This window comes from Arachis duranensis, chromosome 3, assembly GCF_000817695.3.
Source record: "Arachis duranensis cultivar V14167 chromosome 3, aradu.V14167.gnm2.J7QH, whole genome shotgun sequence".
NCBI lineage: Eukaryota > Viridiplantae > Streptophyta > Magnoliopsida > Fabales > Fabaceae > Arachis > Arachis duranensis.
In genome coordinates, this window is record NC_029774.3 from 9838807 (window position 1) to 9861776 (window position 22970).

The 22970-nt window shown below is 36.5% G+C and overlaps 5 protein-coding genes across 6 annotated transcripts in view; 2 read left to right on the forward strand and 3 right to left on the reverse strand.

Moving 5' to 3' along the window:
* Nucleotides 1–753: 753 nt before the first annotated feature.
* On the reverse strand, nucleotides 754–3160 carry LOC107477462 (protein PNS1-like). Of its 2 annotated transcripts, XM_021137610.2 has the most exons (4): nucleotides 2841–3160; nucleotides 1618–2529; nucleotides 1210–1443; nucleotides 754–1056 (listed from the first exon to the last, which is right to left on the reverse strand). In XM_021137610.2, exons 1-4 carry the CDS (start codon nucleotides 3048–3050, stop codon nucleotides 1012–1014), a joined length of 1401 nt encoding a protein of 466 aa, XP_020993269.1. In that variant the 5' UTR covers nucleotides 3051–3160; the 3' UTR covers nucleotides 754–1011. The 2 variants fall into 2 exon arrangements, with proteins under 2 accessions (XP_020993269.1, XP_052114043.1); XM_052258083.1 differs by lacking the exon at nucleotides 754–1056 and having other exon boundaries at nucleotides 1313–1424.
* A 1980-nt stretch (nucleotides 3161–5140) lies between these two features.
* LOC107477492 (CBL-interacting serine/threonine-protein kinase 6-like) lies at nucleotides 5141–5548 on the forward strand. The gene has a single exon (XM_016097528.3). It carries the CDS (start codon nucleotides 5141–5143, stop codon nucleotides 5546–5548), a length of 408 nt encoding a protein of 135 aa, XP_015953014.1.
* Nucleotides 5549–5834: 286 nt separating this feature from the next.
* LOC107477491 (CBL-interacting serine/threonine-protein kinase 6-like) lies at nucleotides 5835–6755 on the forward strand. Its single transcript, XM_052258132.1, has 2 exons — nucleotides 5835–5948; nucleotides 6309–6755. Exons 1-2 carry the CDS (start codon nucleotides 5835–5837, stop codon nucleotides 6753–6755), a joined length of 561 nt encoding a protein of 186 aa, XP_052114092.1.
* A 6079-nt stretch (nucleotides 6756–12834) lies between these two features.
* Nucleotides 12835–14713, reverse strand: LOC107477460 (pentatricopeptide repeat-containing protein At1g34160). Its single transcript, XM_016097492.3, has one exon. The coding sequence runs from the start codon at nucleotides 14658–14660 to the stop codon at nucleotides 12924–12926; it is 1737 nt and encodes a 578-aa protein (XP_015952978.1). The 5' UTR covers nucleotides 14661–14713; the 3' UTR covers nucleotides 12835–12923.
* A 7980-nt stretch (nucleotides 14714–22693) lies between these two features.
* Nucleotides 22694–22970, reverse strand: part of LOC107477461 (protein RETICULATA-RELATED 4, chloroplastic) — a gene marked incomplete in the record, with an annotated part of 3307 nt that continues 3030 nt past the window's right edge. Inside the window, 1 exon segment of the mRNA XM_016097493.3 lies at nucleotides 22694–22970.

The following is a 22970-nucleotide window of genomic DNA, read 5'->3' on the forward strand; positions in this document are numbered from 1 at the left end:
TTATGAGAATTTTTTCAGGGTAAAAATAATAAAATTCTGGATTTTGTTTTTAGTCTTTTCTTTTATTTTTTATTTTTCTTAATAAAATTAAAAAAAACATTAAAATTAAAATAAATAAATACAAAATAAACACACTTATTTTTGCTTAATTTAGCAGGAGTGGATCCATCACTTTTAATAGAAAAATTTTTGCGCCAAGTAGGCCGGGCCTAGTTCTCGAACCATCACTTTTTTGTATTTTATTTTTTTATTTATGAGAATTTTTTAAGGGTAAAAACAATAAAATTCTGGATTTTGTTTTTAGTCTTTTCTTCTATTTTCTATTTTTCTTAATAAAATTTAAAAAAAACATTAAAATTAAAATAAATAAATACAAAATAAACACACTTAATTTTTTTGCTTAATTTAGCAGGAGTGGATCCATTACTTTTAATAGAAAAATTTTTAACAATTACCAAAATTTATTATTTTTGACCGACATTTTTAATTATCAGTTCACTTTTTTAGGATTTTAGATTTTAATTTATATTTTTAAATATTATTGTCTCATTACTAACAAAAAATAATAAATTCTATTAGTCCTCTAATATTTTTTTTAAATATAACTAGTGACGCTTTCATTTACAATTTTCATTCTTATCTTATCAGTAATGTTATCACTTATCAAGTTATCACACTTCAATGCTTATCATATTAATGCATATACAAAATCCAACACCTCCCATAAAAAAGAATGAGTGTGAATATGCAAAATAAATAACATATGAACTTCCTTCACTATCCAATATGAATTTGTTTCTATTACACTACTAGCTATAATCTTGTAAATAAAATTCAGGGAAAAAATTGTAAAGTAAATTAAATTTGGCACTTAATCACTTGAAAACCGCCGTGGTAGTGGCGGCGTAGCCACGGCAACATGGCGGCCGGATTTTACCATGTCGAGAGAGTCCTTAATTGTTGTATCAAATAATCTGTTGTCTGGGTTCTCTGCATAGCACACATAGTTAGTCAACAACTCACACATGCTTGAGGTAGTGCCATGGCAATCCTAGTCTGCACCATCATAAAAATGTTGATCACATTAATATCACAACATACATGTTAACATTAATAATATAACGATTCATCATAAATTACTCCACATGTTTCAAAATAACTGTGACATACATTAATTTTAAAAGGAAAAGAGTGAAACATAGTACTAACCAGAAGGTATCCAATGAAGAATGTGAGAAGGGAGAGGGTGGCAGTGAAATTTTGGTACAATTGGGAGGTCCAAGCAGACACTGCAATGACACAGATTGAGGCAATGCTAACCCCAGAGAGGAAACAAATTGAGCTAGTTATATCTGAGTCCACAATTGGTTCCATTTCAAGTCTCTTAAACAGGGACCAGGTGTCTTGGGATGCAGCTACAAAACCTTTACCATAGGCAGCTATCTGTTAACATAACATGAATTCAAATAAACCATGTCTTACTTAGTCATACTATGATTTCTAAAGCCATACATGTTAAAGTAACAATATCAATTCTAATAGCCTCAAATTGCTTACCAACATTATTTAACACTATCAATATTTTGATGAAGCAAATAGTTTAGTAGTTGTATGTACCTGAACATAGGCCCAACCATTCCCATATCTGAAGATAGATTCCATGACTCTGAAGCAACACCTAGCACAACAAAACAAGAACTCATCTTCCCCCTCAACCAAATTCAGAAACCTAGCAACAACCCTTGTCGCCTCGATCGCCGGCACGAACAGAGATCCCAAACAAGCACTCCCAAGGTTCCTTGTCATTGCCCTCAAGAATCCAAACTTAGTGCTAGATTGCATTCCCCTAAGATAATACAAAGCAACAACTCTACTAACACTAATGTTCACAACATTCCTCATAATCTCTGAAGTCCAAGCCAAGCTCAAAACCAAAGCAATGATCACCAAAGAAGGCAAATAGAAATTCAATGCACCAATCACTGCTAAACTCCACAGTGACATCCAAAACAATGCAGCACCAAGCATGTAAAAAGTTGGCTGGTTCAGATCACGGAACTTGGAAACAGGTTGAAGTGAAAGTGTTAGAATTTTGGTGCAAAATTTGATTCTGTTCTGAACCCAACATGCATATAAACCATTCCCTATTGAAAATGCAATGAGAGAAACTCCAACACCATCTGTTGGAGGCTTTTGGAAGCAGAGAAGGAGAATTCCAGCAGAGAGTGACATGAAAAAAGAACACCATAGTGTGAAATGTGTCATGAAATTTGGCCATTTTCTTATTGCAGTTTGCCATGTTAGTGCTAGAACAATGCTTAGAACTGAAGCTGCTTCTACTTGAGGTAGAAAATACTTCACTACTCTTGTTTGTTTTCTCCTTTTAGAATCTGATGAGGGTTGGATTAGTCCTTCAACTCCCTTGAATATAAAAAAAGCAACCAATGCTATGGCTATTAACATGTGAAGAAGGAACAGAAACAGGGTAATCTTGTTGGTGTATCTTCTTGAATTCAGTGTCACCGTTTGCTGTTATAATTAATAAAAAAAAATAACATTGAAACATTTTTGTTACAAACATGTAAAACAATAACAGCTGCAATAACAAAGTTTTATCCCACTACATAAAATCGACTACGTAGATTAACAGATGCTATTGAGTTATATCATTATCATATTTACAGTAAAACTTTTTGTACATGTAAGTCTCTTTTGACCGCTCGTATATAGTTTTTTTGGGTGTTCCTCTACTTTTTTTACATTTATCTAATATTTTATTCAATGAAGTATTTGAATTTAAGCAGCAATTTGTCTGCAAAATTCAAGAAAAGAGAACATACTTGGGGGATTGATGGAGTAGAAGAAGGCTGAGAAGGTGGTGGTTGTTGAGATTGATGAAGATGATCAGGAGAAAGAGAAGCAACTCTGGTGGCATTGTTGATCACAATCCTTAAAGGGTTTGTGGGATTCAACCTCTCAAACTTGGAGGCTTGAAATTCTGTATCACCATTATTATTATGGTCACTCATCACTTTCTCTTCAAACTTCATTTGTCCATTCTCCAAGTCAAATGTTCCTTTGCATTTTGTTCTCTCACTTGTTCAGAATCTCCCTCAACTGCTCTCATCTCCATCAACCATGCAGAAATTTGAAATTTCTTTTTATAAATGTTGCAACAGTTTCTAAGAAAATCATCGACTTATCATGTTCTTTTTATAATATGTAAGAGAAATTAAATTAGTTATATAAAAATTTTAGATATATGTATGATATTATTCTATTTTGTCATATAAGAATAAAATGTTTATTAGGTGATATAGTCTTCTTTCTTTATAATTCTTCTTCTATTTCAATCTTTTGTTGTTATTTATTTTTTTTGGATTATTTTATGTATTTAATATTAATATTATTTTCATTTAATAAGTAGATGAACAAAAAAGATATTTATATTTAGATGACTTCTTTGTTATATTTATTAGTATTTAAATATAACATAACCATGCCATTTTAGATATATCTTCATAATCTATTATTGAAATTTGTTTTTAGCTTTATCTTAAATAAGAAAAAGTATATATAAATAAGAAGAAGAAAAAAAAGCGTTAACACATCTTTATGTTTAAAATATTTTTTTATAGTCACGAAAAAAAAAAATTTTATTTACCTTTCTTTTTCTTTTTTTTTTCTATCTTTAATCATATTTATCTATTTATAAAATAGTTTTATATTGAAGAATTAATATATAATATTATCAAATACTATTGCATTATCTTAATATATAATGAAATTAACAACGTAATACGAAATTGACCCCGACAACAAACATTATATATACATTTATATATTTCCTATTAATTATATGCACCCAGTGGCCAATGCTTGCGGAACAACGAACAATGGCATATGATGATAGAAGTTAAGAGGAATAAAAAAAGAAAAAGTTTAGGGAGCCAATGGCCTAAGCGTACAATGTGTACAATGAAGGTTTAGAAAGTATTAGAGATATGAACATTAGTGTTACATTGTCTTGTCAGGTTACGTTTTTGGGATGAGTGGTTTCAGGAAATGGTATTAGAGTTCCAGATCCAGAAGGTTAAGAGTTCGAACCTTGGTGAATCCAAAATTAGCTTTTTATAACGTGAGATGTTTATTATCCCTGGTATCTGGATGGTTATTCTGGATAGTATAGGTGATGTTCATTTTATTCATAAACTAGAAATTTAGCCCATTGTACACATTGTACACATAGCCCATTAGCTCCCTAGCACTACTCATAAAAAAAATAACGTTGAAATAGATGTATACGGTAGCTATAGGAATTGATAAATTCTTACGTGTGATAGGTGTTATTATTCATAAGCTCACATGTGTAAAGGTCATAAGGTATAGCTTCATTTAATTTATATATATGTTTGATGATTTTTTGTTCTTATGTACATCGTACCTATCCAGCAAATTATCTACTCTCTTATTATTAGTAGTGTTAAACAAATAGTGTACGTTTATTATAATTATAATATAACGAAACATGAATCAATTTAAAAAAAAAAATATTGGAGGACAGTAGAATTTATTATTTTTATTAACAATTGATTAATATTTTAAAATATTAACTAAAAATAATAATTAAAATAATAAATTTTGTTGGTTTTTTTTTAAATTAAAATTTTCTGCTAATGAAAGAGAGAATTTATGGAGAAGACTACTGCAAATTTTAAAAAGTAGATTGGAATTTAGGTTCGACAAGCAAAAAAATTATACAACACGTAGTCACCTATGCATGAAAGTTCCAGGTCGCACTTAAAGCCAACTCTTCATCTTTATATAATAATTAATTAATTGTACGATAGATTATTTCAAGTGTTTGATATTCGTTGCATTAGTTCTTAGAAGTCATATATATATATGTATTATATAAATTAGTTGACTTTGTATTATATTTCAGGTTGATAATTCTCTATTTTTAAATTTCTAAAATATCTTTTAAATTGGTCTGTACATTAATATTGTCTTTCGATTTCTAAATGCTCTAAATACATCCTTCAATTTAAATTTCGTGCAAAATTCTGGTCCTTCCATCTAATTCCGACATGACTCAGCAGTCGGAGCGCTGAGCTGGCGGTTCTATCTCCACGTGGTGATGAAAGTAGTTGGAAAAGAGAAGATGATAAAGGTTGGGATGATGAGGCAGATTAAGAGAGAGATCTCGGTGATGAAGATGATAAAGCATCCTCATTTCATTGCGCTCCACGAAGTAATGGCCTCCAAATCCAAGAGCTACATCGCCATGGAGCTCTTCCGGGGACGAGCTCTTCAACAAAATTGCCACAAAGAGATGCATGAGGGAGGACCTTGCGAGGCTCTACCTCCACCAGCTTATCTCCGCCGTCGATTTCTCTACCACTGCAATCTCAAGCCAGAGAATCTTCTCCTTGACGACAACGGCAACCTCAAGGTCTCTGACTTCGGACTTAGCACTAATTTCTCCGAGCATCTCCGCCAGGACGGCTTGTTGCACATAACTTGCGGCACTTCGGCATATGTATAGAAATCAAACTTTAAATATTGTCGAAAATCACTGATTCCTTGAATAGCTAGATAGAAACAATTTTTTTTTCGCAAAATCAATATGCAAAAATATCTAGACTAATTGTGTCGCCATCAAATTCACTGAATAATTGCAAAGGTAAAAAAGCCAAATCTAAAAGTAGAGAAGTAATAAATCAAACTATAATCGAAAAGATTCCACGAAGAATGAAAAGAGAGAGAGACAGAGAAAGACAGAGACAGAGAGGGAAATCTCAAAAGTTACCGCGTCGCGACCAAAGGAGACGATGCATCGACGGAGGAGACAACAGAAAAAGAGATTATCAAAGCATGCGGTGGCGGCAAGGACACAAATGGATATAGTGGTGGTGATGGTGGTGGCGATGGAGGCGGCGATAGCTGTGAGCTTTAGGGTTGAAGCTTGATAATCATTTTGGATTTGACGAGATCTTCTCTCTCATACGGCGACGAGTGATGGCTTTAGGGTTTGTTTGGAGGGAGTTTGGGAATTTTAATTATGTGTAACAGTGGGGCTTGGGGGAATTTTTTATAATTATGCAGGGGAGTTTCATAATTTGCCACAAATAAAATATTTTGTGTAGGTTTTAAAAATTCCCACTAAAAAACCTCTACTAATTATTAAAAACCTTGTAGTGTCGTCGGAGGTGCTCGCGCGGAAGGGATACGACGGCGCCAAGGCCAATATATGGTCTTGCGGCGTCATCCTGTTTGTGCTTCTTACAGGTTGCTTGCCTTTTCAGGACGATAACCTTTTTGCGATGTACAAGAAGATTTATAGAGGAGATTTCAAGTGTCCACGGTGGTTCTCCGGCGATGCAAGGAGGCTCATCACCAAGCTGCTCAATCCGGATCCGAATTCTCGCATCATCATTTCGAAAATCATGGAGTCACCGTGGTTCAAGAAACCTGTTCCGAAGAACATGCTACGGGGGATGAAGGAGGAAGATGAAGAGGAGAAGGAGAAAGAGATAGAGGAGAAGATGAAGCAGCCATCGACGATGAGCGCGTTTCTCATAATATCGTTATCCGAAGGGTTTGATTTGTTGAGGTTGTTTGAGGAGAAGAAGAGGGAAGGAAGAGAGGGAGGAGATGAGGTTTGCGACGGCGGGAACGGCGAGCAGCGTGATATCTCGACTGGAGGAGGTGGCAAACGCGATGAAGTTCGATGTAAAGAGGAGCAGCAATGAGACGAAGGTGAGACAGCAGGGTCAACAGAGAGGAAGAAAGGAGAAACTGAGGTGGAACGCTGAGTCATGCCGAAATTGAATGGAAGGATCAAAATTTCGCACGGAGTTCAAATTAGAGGGTGCATTTAGAGCATTTGAAAATTGAGAGACAATATTAATGTACGGACCAATCTAAAAGACTATTTTAGGGATTTACTCCTTTAACTAACTTAGTACGTATATATATTTTGGATCTCACTATAAACGTTAATTAAAAGTGTGTTCTTGGAATAAGTAATGGTGTATCTGTCTTTAATAACATAATTTTTTGGAGTAGTTATAGCATCATCAGTGACAACCTACTCCTATGATATGTAGTTTTCTTACTTGAACTACTCCAAATTTGTTTTGTCATTGGACAAATATACCTGAATTTAATTTGATGGCAATAATTAATGAGGTGGTGAGCTTAACTAATGACTTAGCTTGTGAGAATAAACTTGATTTATTATGAGAGTTCCACTACTTATAATTAAGAATGTGACATGTCATGTTATTAACGACTTGTGTTCCTGTAATTTGCGTACCTTGAATAACTTTCCTTTGAGCTTTGACCGTTGACCGTTATCCATTATCCTCTTTGTCTTTTCATTGTTATCATCACTAACATGGTTTTCATTGCTGGAAAGGGCACCGGATTATTGTGCCGCATATGCCTTTTATTGCACTTGCATGCCTCTTCTTAAATCCAAAAGTCTATTTTGAATATATATATATCTCTCTCTCTCTAAGATTTTCAAAAATTGACAAGTAACAAGAAGAAATATCCTTTTTTTTTAATAAATGATGATAAATATCTTTCATAAATATCATTTTATTTTTAATTTTTTTTACTATTCTCAAAATAAAAATCTTATCAAATCAGATATTTAAAATCGTTTTTCAAAATATATAGTCATACTTTTAAAAATGTTTTTATCGTCTTTTAAGAATATTAGTATCAATTTTTTAAGGTATTTTTAGCATTTTTTTATCATGTCATATCATTTATATTTATATTTTATTAATGATTTTTTTAATGAGTTTGGTCCTCCCAAATAATATAACGTCCTCCATTAGGCAGATACTTCATATAGAAATTCATTATTATTCAATATACTTTAATTTTACATACGGTTTAACCTCTACAAATCATGACTCATCAGACATGACTGATATACTCGGCTTAATTAACTGATATGAAACTTAGGATAATGATCCCATTATATACTACTTGGATTTGGATAAGATTTTCTTTCTCAGAGGTACACTTGATGATAATAAAACTTATCAACTTTATTAAAAAAGAAAAAAGAAAAAAACATTATCAACTTAGCTTGCCCCTCAAATCTGTGGAAGTGGCACATACATGGATGGGTCAATTAAATTCATAACAAGGCTAAGAATATAAAAGATAAGCTATTATGTATTTATATGCATGACTTAAAGAAAAGTGTTCACATAAGATGCCCATAAAAGATAAACTCGTATAATTCAATCCCACAAATCTCGCGTTATTCCAATCTGTTTCTTGTGCTGCTCTTAATGTTATTATTTGTGGTCTGTCTCTCTGAAAGTATGGTCAGTTTGCTTCTGTTGTTATATACATGAGTAGTGTTATTCTTTTGACGCACGCAATAGCTCTAAGTCTCACATCGAGGAATGAGCAAAACATAACAATTTTTATAACCGCTCGGACAGGAATGTCAGTTCACCGAGTTCGGTAACGCTAGCTTGTAACCCAAGTGGGGGCATTAAGGTGATGGAACATGGCTTTGGCTATGCTTGGTTGGGCTGGTGGTTGTTCCATGTTGGCTTGCCCGCTCCAAGTTGAAAGTTGGGTCATGGTTCTTGGGCGAAGGCTCAAGTGTCCTGGCTCCTAAACTAGAGGGCACCGCGTTAGGCTGGCTTCACAGAGCAACGATCACCTCTGGCTTCTAACAGTGGAGGGATTACAAGCTGCTGCACCATTAGCCCACAATGCCTGGTGTTCCTAGCTCTTGAACCGTCACTTTTTTTATATTGTAAATTCCAGCCATTTCTTTCATTTTCAATTAACAAATACGTACAGCATAATAGAAAGTATTTGCTCTAATAAATAATAACAATCAATATGGTTACTATGAAGAAGATGGTGAATCTATTAGTGGCTGACATGATCTAGAGAAACTTGAACAATGAACAGCTGCTTTAGTATTTGTAACCATGCCTTTATGGAGGAAATTCGGCTTCTCGAATTCATCATTTTCATGTCTGATCTCCTTAAGCATTGCTGTTACATCTTTCATGGCAGGCCTTTCTTCTGGTAAGGATTCACACGTAAGAGAGCCGAAGCATCTCAGGGATCCTTGTTCCACATTGCAGTATCAGATTCTGGTCAAGGATTGATGTGAAGTCTCTTTTCTTCACTCTGATTTCATAGCTAGACAATGTGTGCACCCTGTTGGCTCCATCCCTGTTAACACCTCGAGTAGCACCACTCCGTAACTATACAAATCGCTTTTCTCTGTGATCCTCAAACTGTATCCATATTCTGCAGTTTCACAATGAATACTACTCATAAGGCACAACGAATACTAATTCAAAAGAATATTTACAAGGTAAGAGAATTTGTATACTCACCAGGAGCTATGTATCCATAATTAAGAAATAGGTATAGCAGAATGGAAAGTATTTGTTTTTTAATTCACCACTAGTCTTGCAAGAAGCCAAGAACATTAACCCTCTATCACGCTCAATAATCTCCCTATCATAAATCTGACAGGATTGTATAATGTATAATCTCCCTATCATTAACCCTCTATCACGCTCAATAATCTCCCTATCACACTCGAATTTGGATCTTCTAAATTTTGGTCCCATCTATAAAATAAATGGTGAGAGATCACACTTTACTCTCTAAAGTGAAATTCAAACTTCAGAGAATCCAAACCCATCACGCTCAATAAGTCTCCCTATCCATAAAGCTCAAGTGTCCTGGCTCCTAGACTCGGGCACTGCACCAGGCTGGCTTCACAGAGCAGCGAAAACAGCGGGCTCCCAACGGTGGAGGGATCACAAGCTGCTGCAACATTAGTCCGCATTGCCAGGTGTGCCTAGCTCTTGAACCGTCACCTTTTTGCTCTATTAATACACTTCGAGTCTAATGGTTATGGCAAGTGTGCTGCAGTTGCTACTTCACAATTCACATGCTCCTTTCACATAATAACAAAAGAATATTAGCATTTAAGTGTAACCTCTACAAGAACACTCACCCTCTTTAAATCTGTGAAATAGTGCTCTATCGCGCACAGTGATCTCCCTGTTATAAATTTTGAATATAATTTTTAGCACGGCATGACAATCTACACATTTTCCTTGTCCTCGTCTCCCATATCTTGCAACACAAGATTATTCTCAACATTATTTCCATAGGCTTTAATCTTAAACTTGATCTCGTGGTGCTGTAGTAACAGTCTTTGATAATGTCATCTATCTTCAATACTATATAGATTATCCAGTATTGTCAAACTAATCCCTCTCATTCATTGATATAAGCCTCATAAATACCTCTAATCTAATTAGTTTTACCATTTTACATTTGAGTCTGATGGTTTTGTGCAAAGTGTGTTGCAGCTGCTACTACTTGACTACTTCACATGCTTCTTCCCATAATAATAATAATAATAATAATAATAATAAGAATGTTAGTATTGACAAGTCTGCAACAAACTGTTAATTTCGTGAATCTAACTTTGTTAGTCCGGACATTTCTTTCCCTTTCAATAATCCCCAGAGGCCGAGCCCCCAAATTTTTTCTTTTCATAAATTTATGTAAACTTTATTCTAGCCCTCCTAAAATTTTTATTCTACTCTCTTTTTATTGTGAAATTGATTTTTAGCCTCTTCCTAAATCTTCGATATAATTTTAGAACAGCATCACAATGCAATTTAAACATATTCCAAGGTTCTTTATAACATGAAAAGGTGTTCTATCACTCGTATAAATCAAACTATATTTATGCCACAGTCAATTTTCACAAATAATTCAAAGCATTTTCCTTCTCCTCTCCCATTAGTTTCAGCTGCATATCCATGGGCCTTAGTCTTAAACTTAATCCCATCCACATTGGCATAAACAAATTAGTCGGGAGGTTCAACTCGAGTAATTATTAGCAACCTTTCAAGTCTCACATCGAGTAAGGTAGCACAGAATCCAATGCTTATAGGCATTCTGACAGGAGTGTTTAATCGCCGAGTTAGGTAGCACTAACTTGTAACCCAAGTGGGGGCCCTAAGGTGATGGAACATGGTTCTGGCTATGCTTGGTTGGGTTGGTGGCTGCATCATTCTGGCTTGCCCACTCCAAGTTGAGAGTTGAGTTAGGGCGCCTGGGCGAAGGCTCGAGTGTCCTGTCTCCTAGACTTGAGGGCACTGCGTCAGGCTGGCTTCACAGAGCAGCGAACACCTCTGGTTCCCAACAGTGGAGGGATCACAAGCCGGTGCACAACTAGCCTGCAGTGCCAAGCGTGCCTAGCTCTTGAACCATCACCTTTTTTGCTTCCTGGGATGATTCTATGAATTAGTTCTGCTGATTTATTTATCCAGTTCTTTGAACATTTTCTAATGTTGTTTCCATTATCTTTCGGATGATGTTATTTACCTCCTTTTGCCACCAGGAAGTTTGCCTTATGCAAATTGATCTGATAGTTTTGATAGCCAATGAACAATGATATTTAAGCCAGTTTAAAATTCTGTCAACTTATACTTATAGTTGCTTGTTAAAGATATGTTTTTATGTACCTTCAACTCACCAAATGGGTGGTGGATTTGTGGTTACCTGCTCAATTCATCACTGTACAACTCCGGCACTTTAAAGGATTCAAATCCAACCAAATAGGTGCTTATACTTGTTTATTTTACCATGAACATCACACGGCTCAAGTATCAGACAGTAATTTGTGCCATTTGCTGCATCCGAAGCCAAAAATCAGATTTTTAACTTGTAGGACTAGGACATTCTTCTTTAACAGAGCCTTCTATCAGTACACTGGAACTGACACCAATAACTCGTGCTGTTATGCCTGTAGTCTTGCAATATTTTTTAACCTTTGCACCAGATATTAGTCATTCATCCAGTTCCTTGATTTAAAAGTTATTATTATAATTTGTACATATTTTAGGCTGCTTACTCTGTCAGATGCTTGATTAAACATCTGGTAGAGAACTTGAAGTAGTATTCTTAGCAAGTTGTCTGTCTCTATTCTGGAAATGCCGAGTCATAAAAAAAGTTTATCATATATGCATCTGTATTTTATATATATTTCTCTATTTTATATTATTTGTTATATGATGCCTTTTTTGTTTCCCAGGCTATGGATGGTAGCATCTGTATCTTTATTGCCCTTCATAGGTCCATGATACAGCTCAAACGGTATCCTTGCAACTAAACCTTTTCATATTTTTGGAAGTTGTAAGTAGTTTAGCTATAGTTATGGAGGACTAGACACCTATTGTTGGGGTGTAATGGATGCTCCTGTCTGTCAATTCTTTTATTCGTGTTCAGCATTTTCTTTTGTTTTGGGGGGATTAGGAAATTTTCATAATTCAGAAACATGGAAGGTGGCTAATTAAGCCACCTATTAAAATTGAATATACCTAACTCAACCCAAAAGATTAGCTCACGAGTGAAGGATGTCCTAGTTCTTATACAGATGGAGGTGGAACTGCTATAAATAGCTCATGGTGATTGTCCTGAATGCCAGTGATAGTTCATAGTTAACTGAATATGTCTTGTGATGCTGCATTATTTTAGAATCTTTGTTCTAAATTGTAGATGCAATTTTTGACAAGATAGTCGTTCTTCCATATATGGATTAGTTTCAATTGCTTCAACATATGGACTTCTCAGATATGGTTCTCGTTGCTTTTAGTGCTTAATTGAGTTTGTGAGTGTGCTGCAGTTGCTACTTTACATGTTCCTTTCTCACAATAACAAAAGAATATTAGAATTAAGTGCAAAAAATTGTCAATTTCCAGAGTCTAACTTTGTCTACACAGACATTTATTTCACTTTCAATTATAATAAGTACAGCAGAATAAAAAGCTGTATCCAATTTATCAATGAAACTACATCAAAATGATATGAGAAGCATTTGTTTACTTCTTAATTCACCAATAATCTCTGCAAGAACATTCCCCCTCTTTAAATCTGTGAAATCGTGCTCTATCGCGCACAATGATCTCCCTACTATAAATTTTGGATATAATTTTTAGCACAGCATGACAATCTACACATATTCTAAGGTTCTTTATTACATGAATTGGTGTTCCATCTCTTGTACTAATCAAACTATATGCCACAGCCAATTTCTCACTGTGAAAATTCAAAACATTTTCCTTGTCCTCGTCTCCAATATCATGCAACACAAGATTAGTCTCAGCATCATATCCATAGGCTTTAATCTTAAATCTGATCTCGTCCAGCTTCATATAAATTTCTTTTGAATTCGGGTGACTTTGATCAGCATTCACGAACTTGTGCATCTTGCCATCTATCTCTGTGTAACTGAATCCCGGTACCTTCCTTACATCACTATTTTTCATGGTCTCCCTCACCCTCCCTACATCATGCCACCTCTGCTGTGCAGCATAAACATTCGATAACAAGACGAAATCCCCACTAGCATTAGATCCCATCTCCACTAGTTTCTTCGATGCAATCTCTGCCATCTCCACATTCCCATAAGTCTTGCTAGCCCCAAGCAAAGTTTGCCAAAATACTATATCAGGCATCATAGGCATGGAGTTTATAATATCATAGGCTTCTTGGAGCCGTCCTGCTCGACCCAACAAATCAACCACAGTCCCATAATGCTTAACATTAGGCTTCACCCGACACTCAATCATTGTATCAAGCAATCTAACCCCTTCTTCCACCAAACCAGCATGGTTACATGCACATAATGCAGAAAGATATGATACATCATCAGGAAGCATTCCTTCTAGAACCATTTGATCCAACAGATCAAGTGCCTTATATCCATCACCATTCATTGCAAACGCCATTATCATCGTGTTCCAAGTGATTAAAGTCTTCTTGCAACTCATCTTATTGAAGACCAAATAAGCTTTATCGACGAAACCACATTTTCCATACATATCAATGAGTGCATTACAAACAATCCCATTCATATCCAACTTCTCATCCACTATGTACCTGTGAACAATCTCTCCCTGCCTCACAGCACCCAATTGGGAACAAGCCGAGAGCGCTCCAAGAACAGTCACCTCATCAGGCCTCCAACCCTCTTCCTTCATCCTATTAAACAAATCTATAGCTTCATTAGGCCAGCTCCCCTGCGCCAACCCAGAAATCATCACGTTCCAAGACGCGATGTCTCGTATAGACATTTCATCAAACACCTGCTTGGCAGCATCAAGATCGCCACTTTTAGCATACACATCCAACAAAGTGGTGACCAACAACACATCAGCATCAAACCCAAAACGCAGAATCTGAGAATGTATTTGGGTACCTTCAGAAAGTGCCAATGCACGAGCGCATGCCTTGAGTGCGAAGGAACACGTTAAAGCATCGATCTTTTGGGGGCTGCGTGAAATGGTGCGGAACCACGTGATGGCGTTCGTGGGATTTGGACTTTGCGCGAGGCCTCGGAGGATGGCGTTCCAGTCGTTGGTTTTGGGAGCGTTAACTTGCCGGAAAATTTCGGCGGCGAAGGAGAGGTTGCCGGCGGCAGGGGAGAGGGCGCAGAGCTCGATGAGCTTAGTCCGTGAAGGGTGGGATTGGAATTTCCCAGTGGTGATGAGATGAGCTTGGAACTGCTTGATTTGAATCAAGGAGTTGCATTTCTGCAACAGTGACTCAACATGAATCAGGGAAGCCATTCAGTGCACTCGGCGGGAACATCAATCCAATTTAACTACCATTTTTTTGGTCTAAGGTTAGTAGAGAAATGAAAAGGTATGAAATCAAATAATTGATGTTAATTTTATATTTTATAAATTATATATGGTCCAATTTGTTATATAGTGGTATTATTAAGAATAATTGACCATTTGTACCCATGATAGTTCAGAACGCTGTCAAATGTACCCATCGTAGAAGGAAACTGACTTTGTAACCATGAGAGATGGGCTCCGTGCGACAAAAATAGCCTGGCTTGGGTTGGCACCTGCTTCGAGTTTGTATAGTCCTACATGGCAATCTGAACCTCCCAAAACCCAATCCACGTGGAATTTAACATTAAACAATTTAACATTGAAGAGAAATTCGCGGGACCCTGACTATGCCCTAGCAGAGAACGTCCTTTTGTTTTCTAGCCGGAGAAGACGCCGGGAACACTCCCAAACCATCACCCTGAAGCTACGGCTTTCAACGTTGTCATTCGGAAGTTAGAAAAGGCATTTGGAGCAGGACAGAGCCATCAAAACGAGAACGTGGTAGAGGAACTTGCAAGGAATAGGCAGCGGAGCTCGAACCCTGGGATTTCGTCGCCGACGATGTAGAGGTTACCCCCTTTGCTCGGCAGAGAGCTGAGGTATGTCATTGCTAGTGTTAATTTATTTCAAATGTCACTGAGACTAGTTGGACAGATTACATTACCATATGAAATCATGGCTGAGAGTTGCTAAATTAGTTGATTAATTGATTTAGGGTTTCTGTTAGGTGCTGAAGTAGTTGATTTATGGTTTGTGTTAGATGTAGTAACATGCACTGTTATCTTAGAATGTGTTGGTTTATTTCAGTTTCAGGAATGACCACCATCCATATAACACTGTGTATTAATCATAGAGGACAGTTTGAGAGAGGGTCGTGTGGGAAGCTTACTTATGTTGGTGGTGAAGTCACAGAGATAGAGAGGGTTAATGTTGATACCTTGAATGGTTTTTTCGTATCTGATTTGGTGAAGGACATAGGATATACATCTGTTTCTAAATTTTTCTGGCTGGAACCTGGGAAAGGGCTTGATGATGGGTTGAGGGACCTCAAGGTTGACATGGATATAGTTAGGATGTATGAGGCAGCTGTGAAGAACAGTAACAGAGTAAATGTATATACAGAGCATCCGGTGGATGAGCCTGTGTTAGTGGAGGAGAACAACATGACTCCATCAAAGATGATAGTAAAGCGTTGTGCTAAAAGGGTTCCAACTCCGAAAAGAGTCCCAAAAGAAGGTTGATAGTAGTAGAAGATGAGGATGATGCTGATATTGTAAGTAATCTGCAAGTTGGGATGGATGACCGAAAAAGGAGTAAGGCCCAGATAAACCACAATATCAGTATGGAAGAGGAGACAGCAGACCCACAACTCTCAGGATCTGTTGAGGCAGGACAGGTTTCTCAGCCTCCCCCAACACCTGGCATACCAGATAAACCACCACCAAGTCAGTCCCAACCTTCCCAGCCACCTATTGAACAAGATCAACACCCAACACACACTGCTTGTTCAGACTCAGTCCCTGCTTCTGAACCCAATGTCTCTGCACCTCTTGAACCAGAACAACTAACCCAATACACCCCTCATCCATATGGGAATCCACTCTCACAATCAATCTCTCAGACAGTCCCACCCTCTGACACCAATAGGACTCCCCAGAATGATCAGAGCAATCCTTCAGATGAGGTTCAGGGAAGGCCAAAGGTGAATAAGAGGAGATCAACTAGGAGGCCCCCCCTACAGGCCAGTCTTTCATTCCAAACCCCGATCCAGACAAGCCTCCAACCTTCTACGTCCCCGTTGATGATGATGATTTCTCTGATGAAAATCCTGGTCATCATTGCTATGAATAAGAGGAATTGCATAGCATAGCAAGTGACGACGATACCGAACAAACTCCAGTTTTTCCTCAGAGCAATCCTGATGCTCCAGTTAACCAGGTTCGGTTGGAGGTTGGGATGGAGTTTGAAACTCTAAGCCACTTCAGGAAGGCTGTCAGAAAGTTTAATATCAATATTGGAAGGAGCATATTCTTTGCTCGATGTGATTCTACAAGATCGAAGGCTATATGCTATGATGAGGAGTGTCCTTGGCAAATATACTGTGCCAAGAGAACATTTCCAGCAAGTTTTCAGGTAAAGACATTCGTAAATGAACATACATGTAGTAGGGACAATCGATGTAAGTCAGCAGATGGAAAGTGGGTCATAGATGAGTTGGAGGAGAGGATTCGAGTGCAGCCAAACTTGACAATTAGAGAGGCTGACCAATACTTCAGATCCGAGTATGATGTACTAATCAATGAAAGAAAAATTTATAGATCTATGAAGAAAGCAAAAGAGCGGATTGAAGGTTCTGAGATTGCACAATATGCACGACTTCGTGATTATGGTAACTAGATATTGAAGACTAATCCAGGTTCGACAGTAAGGATACAAACAAATCCCATGCCTGATTCAAATCCAGTTTTTCTGATGATCTATGTTTGCTTTGAAGCGTGCAAGAAGGGGTTTGTGGGAGGATGTCGACCTTTTATAGGTTTGGATGGGACCTTCATAAGAGGATACTATGGGGGGCAGTTGCTGACTGCAATAGGACAGGACGCAAATAATCATATCTATCCTATTGCCTACGCAGTTGTTGAATCAGAGAACAAAGAAAGTTGGAAGTGGTTTCTCGAGATACTCCAGGAGGATGTGGGAGATTTTCAAGCTAATGGGTTTAACTTCATGTCAGATATGCAAAAGGTACTTGTGCATATTTACTTATAAGAATGTATGGCTGATTCATGTGTTTATTGACTTTGATGTTTTCTCTTAATATATGTATAATAAGGTATGGCTGATTATTTGTTTTCTGTCTGGTTTATGTATGTTATTTGGAATCTCATTGCTTAATCATTAGTAGCTTAATGCTGAAAACTGTATCGGAATGAGACTGAAATTGATGTGTTTGGATTGTTGGATTAGCTAAATACTCAATGAGACATATGATTTATTATTGGAATCTGGTTTAGGATGATATATGTATGGTGTGTGCTGATATGATGTGTTTAGGATTGTTGGATTACCTAAATAGTCAATGAGACATATGTATGCTGTGTGCTGATATGATGTGTTTATGATTGTTGGATTAGCTAAATAGTCAATGAGACATATGTATGGTGTGTGCTGAGACTGTTACTGGGAATTTGGCATCTGTTTTAGGATGATAAACAACTCTGTTTTGTTTTGAGACTGATATTGGAGTGCTGGGAAATTGTCTACCTAAATACTTAAATCTATTTCTGGTTTGTTTGAAATCTGAGCATTGTTTACATAAATGAATTACTATAGGGACTAATCCCAGCCATACAAGAGATTTACCCAAATGCCAACCACAGATTCTGTGCAATGCATATATGGCAAAACTTTCGCAAGAAATGGAGTGACTTACAGCTGAAAATGTGCATGTGGTCTTGTGCCAAGGCAACCACAACACAAGACTTCAATGCTGCCATGGAGAGACTGAAAAGCATCAATGCTGGGGCTTGGGAGTACCTGCATAAGATTAGTCCCAAACAATGGAGCAGAGCTCATTTCAGTGAATACCCTAAGTTGGACAACTACACCAACAATAACTGCGAGGTGTTTAATGCCAAGGTTAAGAAGATGAGGGGTAAGCCGATAATTACAATGTTGGAGGAAGTCAGGTGCTACGTAATGAGGATTCTGGCTAGGAACAAAAAAGCTTTGGTTGGGTACAACGGAAGACTAGCACCAACCCAACAGAGCATATTAGAGAGGGAAAAGCGAGAGAGCAACAAATGGATGCCTCTGCCTACTGGAGATGACGCAGGGAATGTGTATGAGGTGCATTGTTTGCCAACGAAGGTAAGTGTGGATCTTGGCAAAGGTACATGCAGCTGTCGACTATGGCAAATCACAGGTTTACCATGTAGACATGCATGTGCTGCACTAGCTTACCACAACAGAAGGCCAGAAGAATATGCCCACAACTGGCTCACCATGGGTGCATACAACGCAGCCTATCAGATTACTATGCGTCCAGTTCCAAGCCAGGAGTACTGGGAGCACGATGTTGATACCCTCCCCATTCTGCCACCACGGTATAGAAAACCAATTGGTCGACCTACACTCAAGAGAGACAAGAGAAATGATGGCCCTAAGGAGAAGAGTGACCCTCATAGAACAACGAGGAGGATTGGGACTATTATCTGCAAGTATTGCCTCCAGGTATGGTAAACCAATTATAGTTGAGATTCTGTCCTGTTCTATAGTTATTGATAAATGTGATTACTAGTTCAAATTATGACTAATACGTTTATCATTAGGCTGGTCACAATAAGAGAAGTTGTAAAAAGCGGAAGGAAGCTGCAGGTGAAGGGAGTTCTGCCCCACAAGCACCAGCAGATGTTGAGGATGAGGATTTACTGGCTGAAATGTACTATGGGGAGACCTTAGAATCTGCACAGGCTGAACAGGAGGCCACTGAAGAAGGAAACGAATCTGCAAGAACCAACACTCAACAAGTAAATGCATTGTTTTAATCATTTAACTAAGCTGCCTAGCAAACCTTGTGTGATAATAACTGACTTGTTCTATGGTTTGCAGCAGCCTCACCCAATGCCTCCCCCACCAACTGCACAGCCACAGCCACAGCCAACCAATGCAACAACCAGAAAACAGCTTAAAAGAAGAAGTGTTAAACGCCTGCCTCCGACCGGACAAAGACAGCAGCCAAGTACACCAGCTGCCAACCAGCCAGCAACAACTCCCTCCACACAGGCAGGATACGGGGATCAAGAGAGAAAAAAATGGTTTATCAAGCGGGAGCAGTAACTCGACCCCAATATCATAGACTAATACTGCAAAGTTTGGAATCTGGCTTTTTGTTGTTTTTAGGTTACACTTGTGAGATACATAACTCTTGTGTTTTCTGATGCATTTTCATCTTATTGCTTAGTTTTGACTTAGTAAGGCTTTTTTTGAGGGTGTAAATTTAGTGGCCAGTACTTGGCTTTTTTGTCTAATATCAGAATATTTGGTGCCTCCAGCATATATATATATATATAATGAACAATTTACTTGTTAAGGCAATTATATACTTGCCATCTTTTGCCTCTTTTTGATATCACTTTTGTTATTGTTACAACATTTTCGTCATCCAATTTGTTCCTTACTCATATATTGAAAAGCAAAACTATCAGGTTGCTAATTTCCAGCTTACTGTTTGATCCTTAATGTTATCAGAATCATTTTAGATTGCAGCAACAAGTTCAAACATTGTGTATCTACATCAATGTATCACATGAAAAGCAAACTATTATAGATTAGGAACAATCCATATTATGCCAATATCATTCAAAAATATTAACCATGACAGAACAAACACCTCTCTTTTTACAAGTCTTATGATTTCATAACCAAATACAACTCATAAAACAGACAAAATGCTACCCCCAGTGCAACAGTAATAATCATCACTCTAATTCCCCTAATTTCACCCCTAATTTCAACCCTAAATTTGTCTATCTTCTTAGCCATAATTGAGGATGCTTGCAGATTTTCCCCCCTGAATTCAGAGTCAATCCATCATCAGGTGTTGCATAACAATGCTCGAACTTCCTCTTGGCTAAACATCTTGCCAGGCCCTCCCATCCTTGTTCGAGTTCATCCACCCAAACAAAGTATCTGCAATCTCTTGTCTAAGAGAAAAAAAATCCCAAATTTGTCAACTAAAACTCAGAAATCATTGACTAACCTCAACAACAACAGCAGCTGTCCCTTACCGCCCATAGAGGACATCTGATGAACCATCTGTTAGGGTTCGTAATCGTTCCAGACTCCATCAACACAACATCTCTCCCACAGAAACATTTGCCGTCGAGCTTCTTCTCCTTCATCTTCTTTGAACTTGAAGAACTGCTGCGAGTTCCAAAATTTTCATCTGAGTTAAATCTGCGTGATGACATCGCTGGGGTTCTGAGATCACTCTGGGTTATGGTTCGAATTGCAACAAAATTTCAGATTTGGGGTTATGGTTTGAATTGGGGAAGAGAGCTTGCTAAGGTTTTCATTTCAACCATTACCTACGTATACAACGTTCAGATCCACGTGGATTGGGCTTTGGGAGGTTCGGATTGCCATGTAGGACTATACAAACCCGAAGCAGGTGCCAACCCAAACCAGACTATTTTTGTCACACGAAACCCATCTCTCATGGTTACAAAGTCAATTTCCTTCTACGATGGATACATTTGTCAGCGTTCTGAACTATTATGGGTATAAATGATCAATTATTCTATTATTAATCACAGAATAATTTTTTATAGTTGATGAATTGAAAGAATGTACTGGAGTTTAAGAATTATTTAATTAATTAATTAATTAATCAATTTGGTCAACAATATTGGAATGTACAAATTTATTGTATGACTACGGTGACGGTTTGTTTTATTTCCTCTATATCATATTTCTTAATGCTTAAATGCTTGAAATAAAAACTAGGTTTTGTAACGAATGCTGAGGAGTTTTTGTTTCTTGGGACATTGGATTAAAGTTTAATTTGGTAAAGTTTTTACTTTTTAAAAATAATTTATGAAAGTTATTTTTTAAAAAATTATTTTTTAAGAGCGGCAGCACTTATGTTTAGTAAAATCAAATTAAAAATGATTTTTAATAAGTATAAGCTTTTAGTAAAACAGCTTTTAAGACTTAAAAAATTATAATAAATATGTTTATAACGAAGAATAATTTCTTTTTTTAAATTTTTTAAAATTGGATAAAGTATATTTTTTGTCCTTAAAGTTTGACAAAAATTTTAAAAATATCCTCAAGTTTTATTTTGTTTCAATTTTGTCCCAAAAGTTTTCGATTTGCATCAAATATACCTCTAACGGCTAATTTTTCAAAAAATTTAAGACCAATTTAACAACAATTTCATAAGAACAACGTTCAATACAAGTAAATCAAGCATAATTTTCATGCATTATCGTTAGATTGGTCTTAAATTTTTTTGAAAATTTAGTTGTCGAGGGTATATTTGATACAAATCGAAAACTTTTGGGACAAAATTGAAACAAAATAAAATTTAGGAATATTTTAGAAACTTTTGCCAAACTTTAGGGATAAAAAGTATACTTTATCCAAAAATTTTATATAATATTTTAAAATAAAACAATTTTAAAATAAAAAATTATTTTAATATTTACACATGTTATTATATTTTTAACTAACGTTTATGTAAGGAAAATTTTATGATTGATTTTCATAAACCGCGTCAACCTCTTCACATTTCAAAGAACAGATTAAAAACAAACAAACATTTTAGATCTACTAAAAAATACAAAAATGCAAAAAAAAATAATATAAATAAATAGAAGTTCATACCTAATATGTGATAAAGATGTATTTGTAGTAAAATTTGTGAAGATTAGGTTGAAAAATAAAAAATATATAAAGACTATGTTAGAATTTGTGAAGATTAAGATGAAAAGTTAGAAATATATGAAGATTTCAATAGCAATATAATAACGCAGAATATGTGCAAAAAAATAAATAAAATTTGATAAGCACAAGCCAATTTTAAAAAGCTCCTACTTAGGTGCTTTCAAAAGCACCCCTAACTTTTAAAAGTCGCAAGCACAAATAATTGGACTTTTTAATTTACCAAACACAAAATGAGATATTTATGCTTTTTAGAAGTACAAACACCTCTTGAAAAAGTTTTATCAAACGAAGCCTAAAATGTTCCAACAAAACTAGTTTAGACTTTACAAGCGTGGAGTGGTGCTTCCTCAATCCAAACCTGATTAGAATAATTACCAGCCACCAAAATTATTCATCTCATGAGCCACTACCGTTAAGATAACTGTTCGTAACCTTAATGAAGCTCAATATAGCTTACATAAGTGGCCGAATAAAAAACCAAACATTACTAAAGACTTGCAAGTTTTAGATCCACTCGGAAAAACAAAATATAAAGCTCATGATGAAGCAAATGTAACTATGAATTTGTTGTTATCCAATATAATTTCAAAAAACACTACAACACAACAGAAGCATCATTATCAAGAGCCAAGAGGCAGTGCCATGCTCGTCTAACAAAAATGTGACTCATAACTTCATCTCATGCTGCAGCTTTCTGCAAGCTATGATAGAAGGATTTTTTTTTACCAGCATTGGCCATGACCAGTTGGCCACCCTCAATGGTGGCAGCAAACTCAAGACTCAGTGTTTGCTGACCTCTGTTATTGC

What these genes read in the sequence shown, in the direction of transcription:
- LOC107477491 (XM_052258132.1), top strand. Translation starts at nt 5,835, where the DNA reads ATGCATCGACGGAGGAGACAACAGAAAAAGAGATTATCAAAGCATGCG. An exon ending in CGATGGAGGCGGCGATAGCT is followed by an intron (nt 5,949 to 6,308) that starts GTGAGCTTTAGG and finishes TTGCCTTTTCAG; the next exon opens with GACGATAACCTTTTTGCGAT.
- LOC107477460 (XM_016097492.3), bottom strand. Translation starts at nt 14,660, where the DNA reads ATGGCTTCCCTGATTCATGTTGAGTCACTGTTGCAGAAATGCAACTCC.
- LOC107477492 (XM_016097528.3), top strand. Translation starts at nt 5,141, where the DNA reads ATGAAAGTAGTTGGAAAAGAGAAGATGATAAAGGTTGGGATGATGAGG.
- LOC107477462 (XM_021137610.2), bottom strand. Translation starts at nt 3,050, where the DNA reads ATGAAGTTTGAAGAGAAAGTGATGAGTGACCATAATAATAATGGTGAT. An exon ending in CTACTCCATCAATCCCCCAA is followed by an intron (nt 2,530 to 2,840) that starts GTATGTTCTCTT and finishes TAATTATAACAG; the next exon opens with CAAACGGTGACACTGAATTC. An exon ending in TCTTCATTGGATACCTTCTG is followed by an intron (nt 1,057 to 1,209) that starts GTTAGTACTATG and finishes ATGATGGTGCAG; the next exon opens with ACTAGGATTGCCATGGCACT.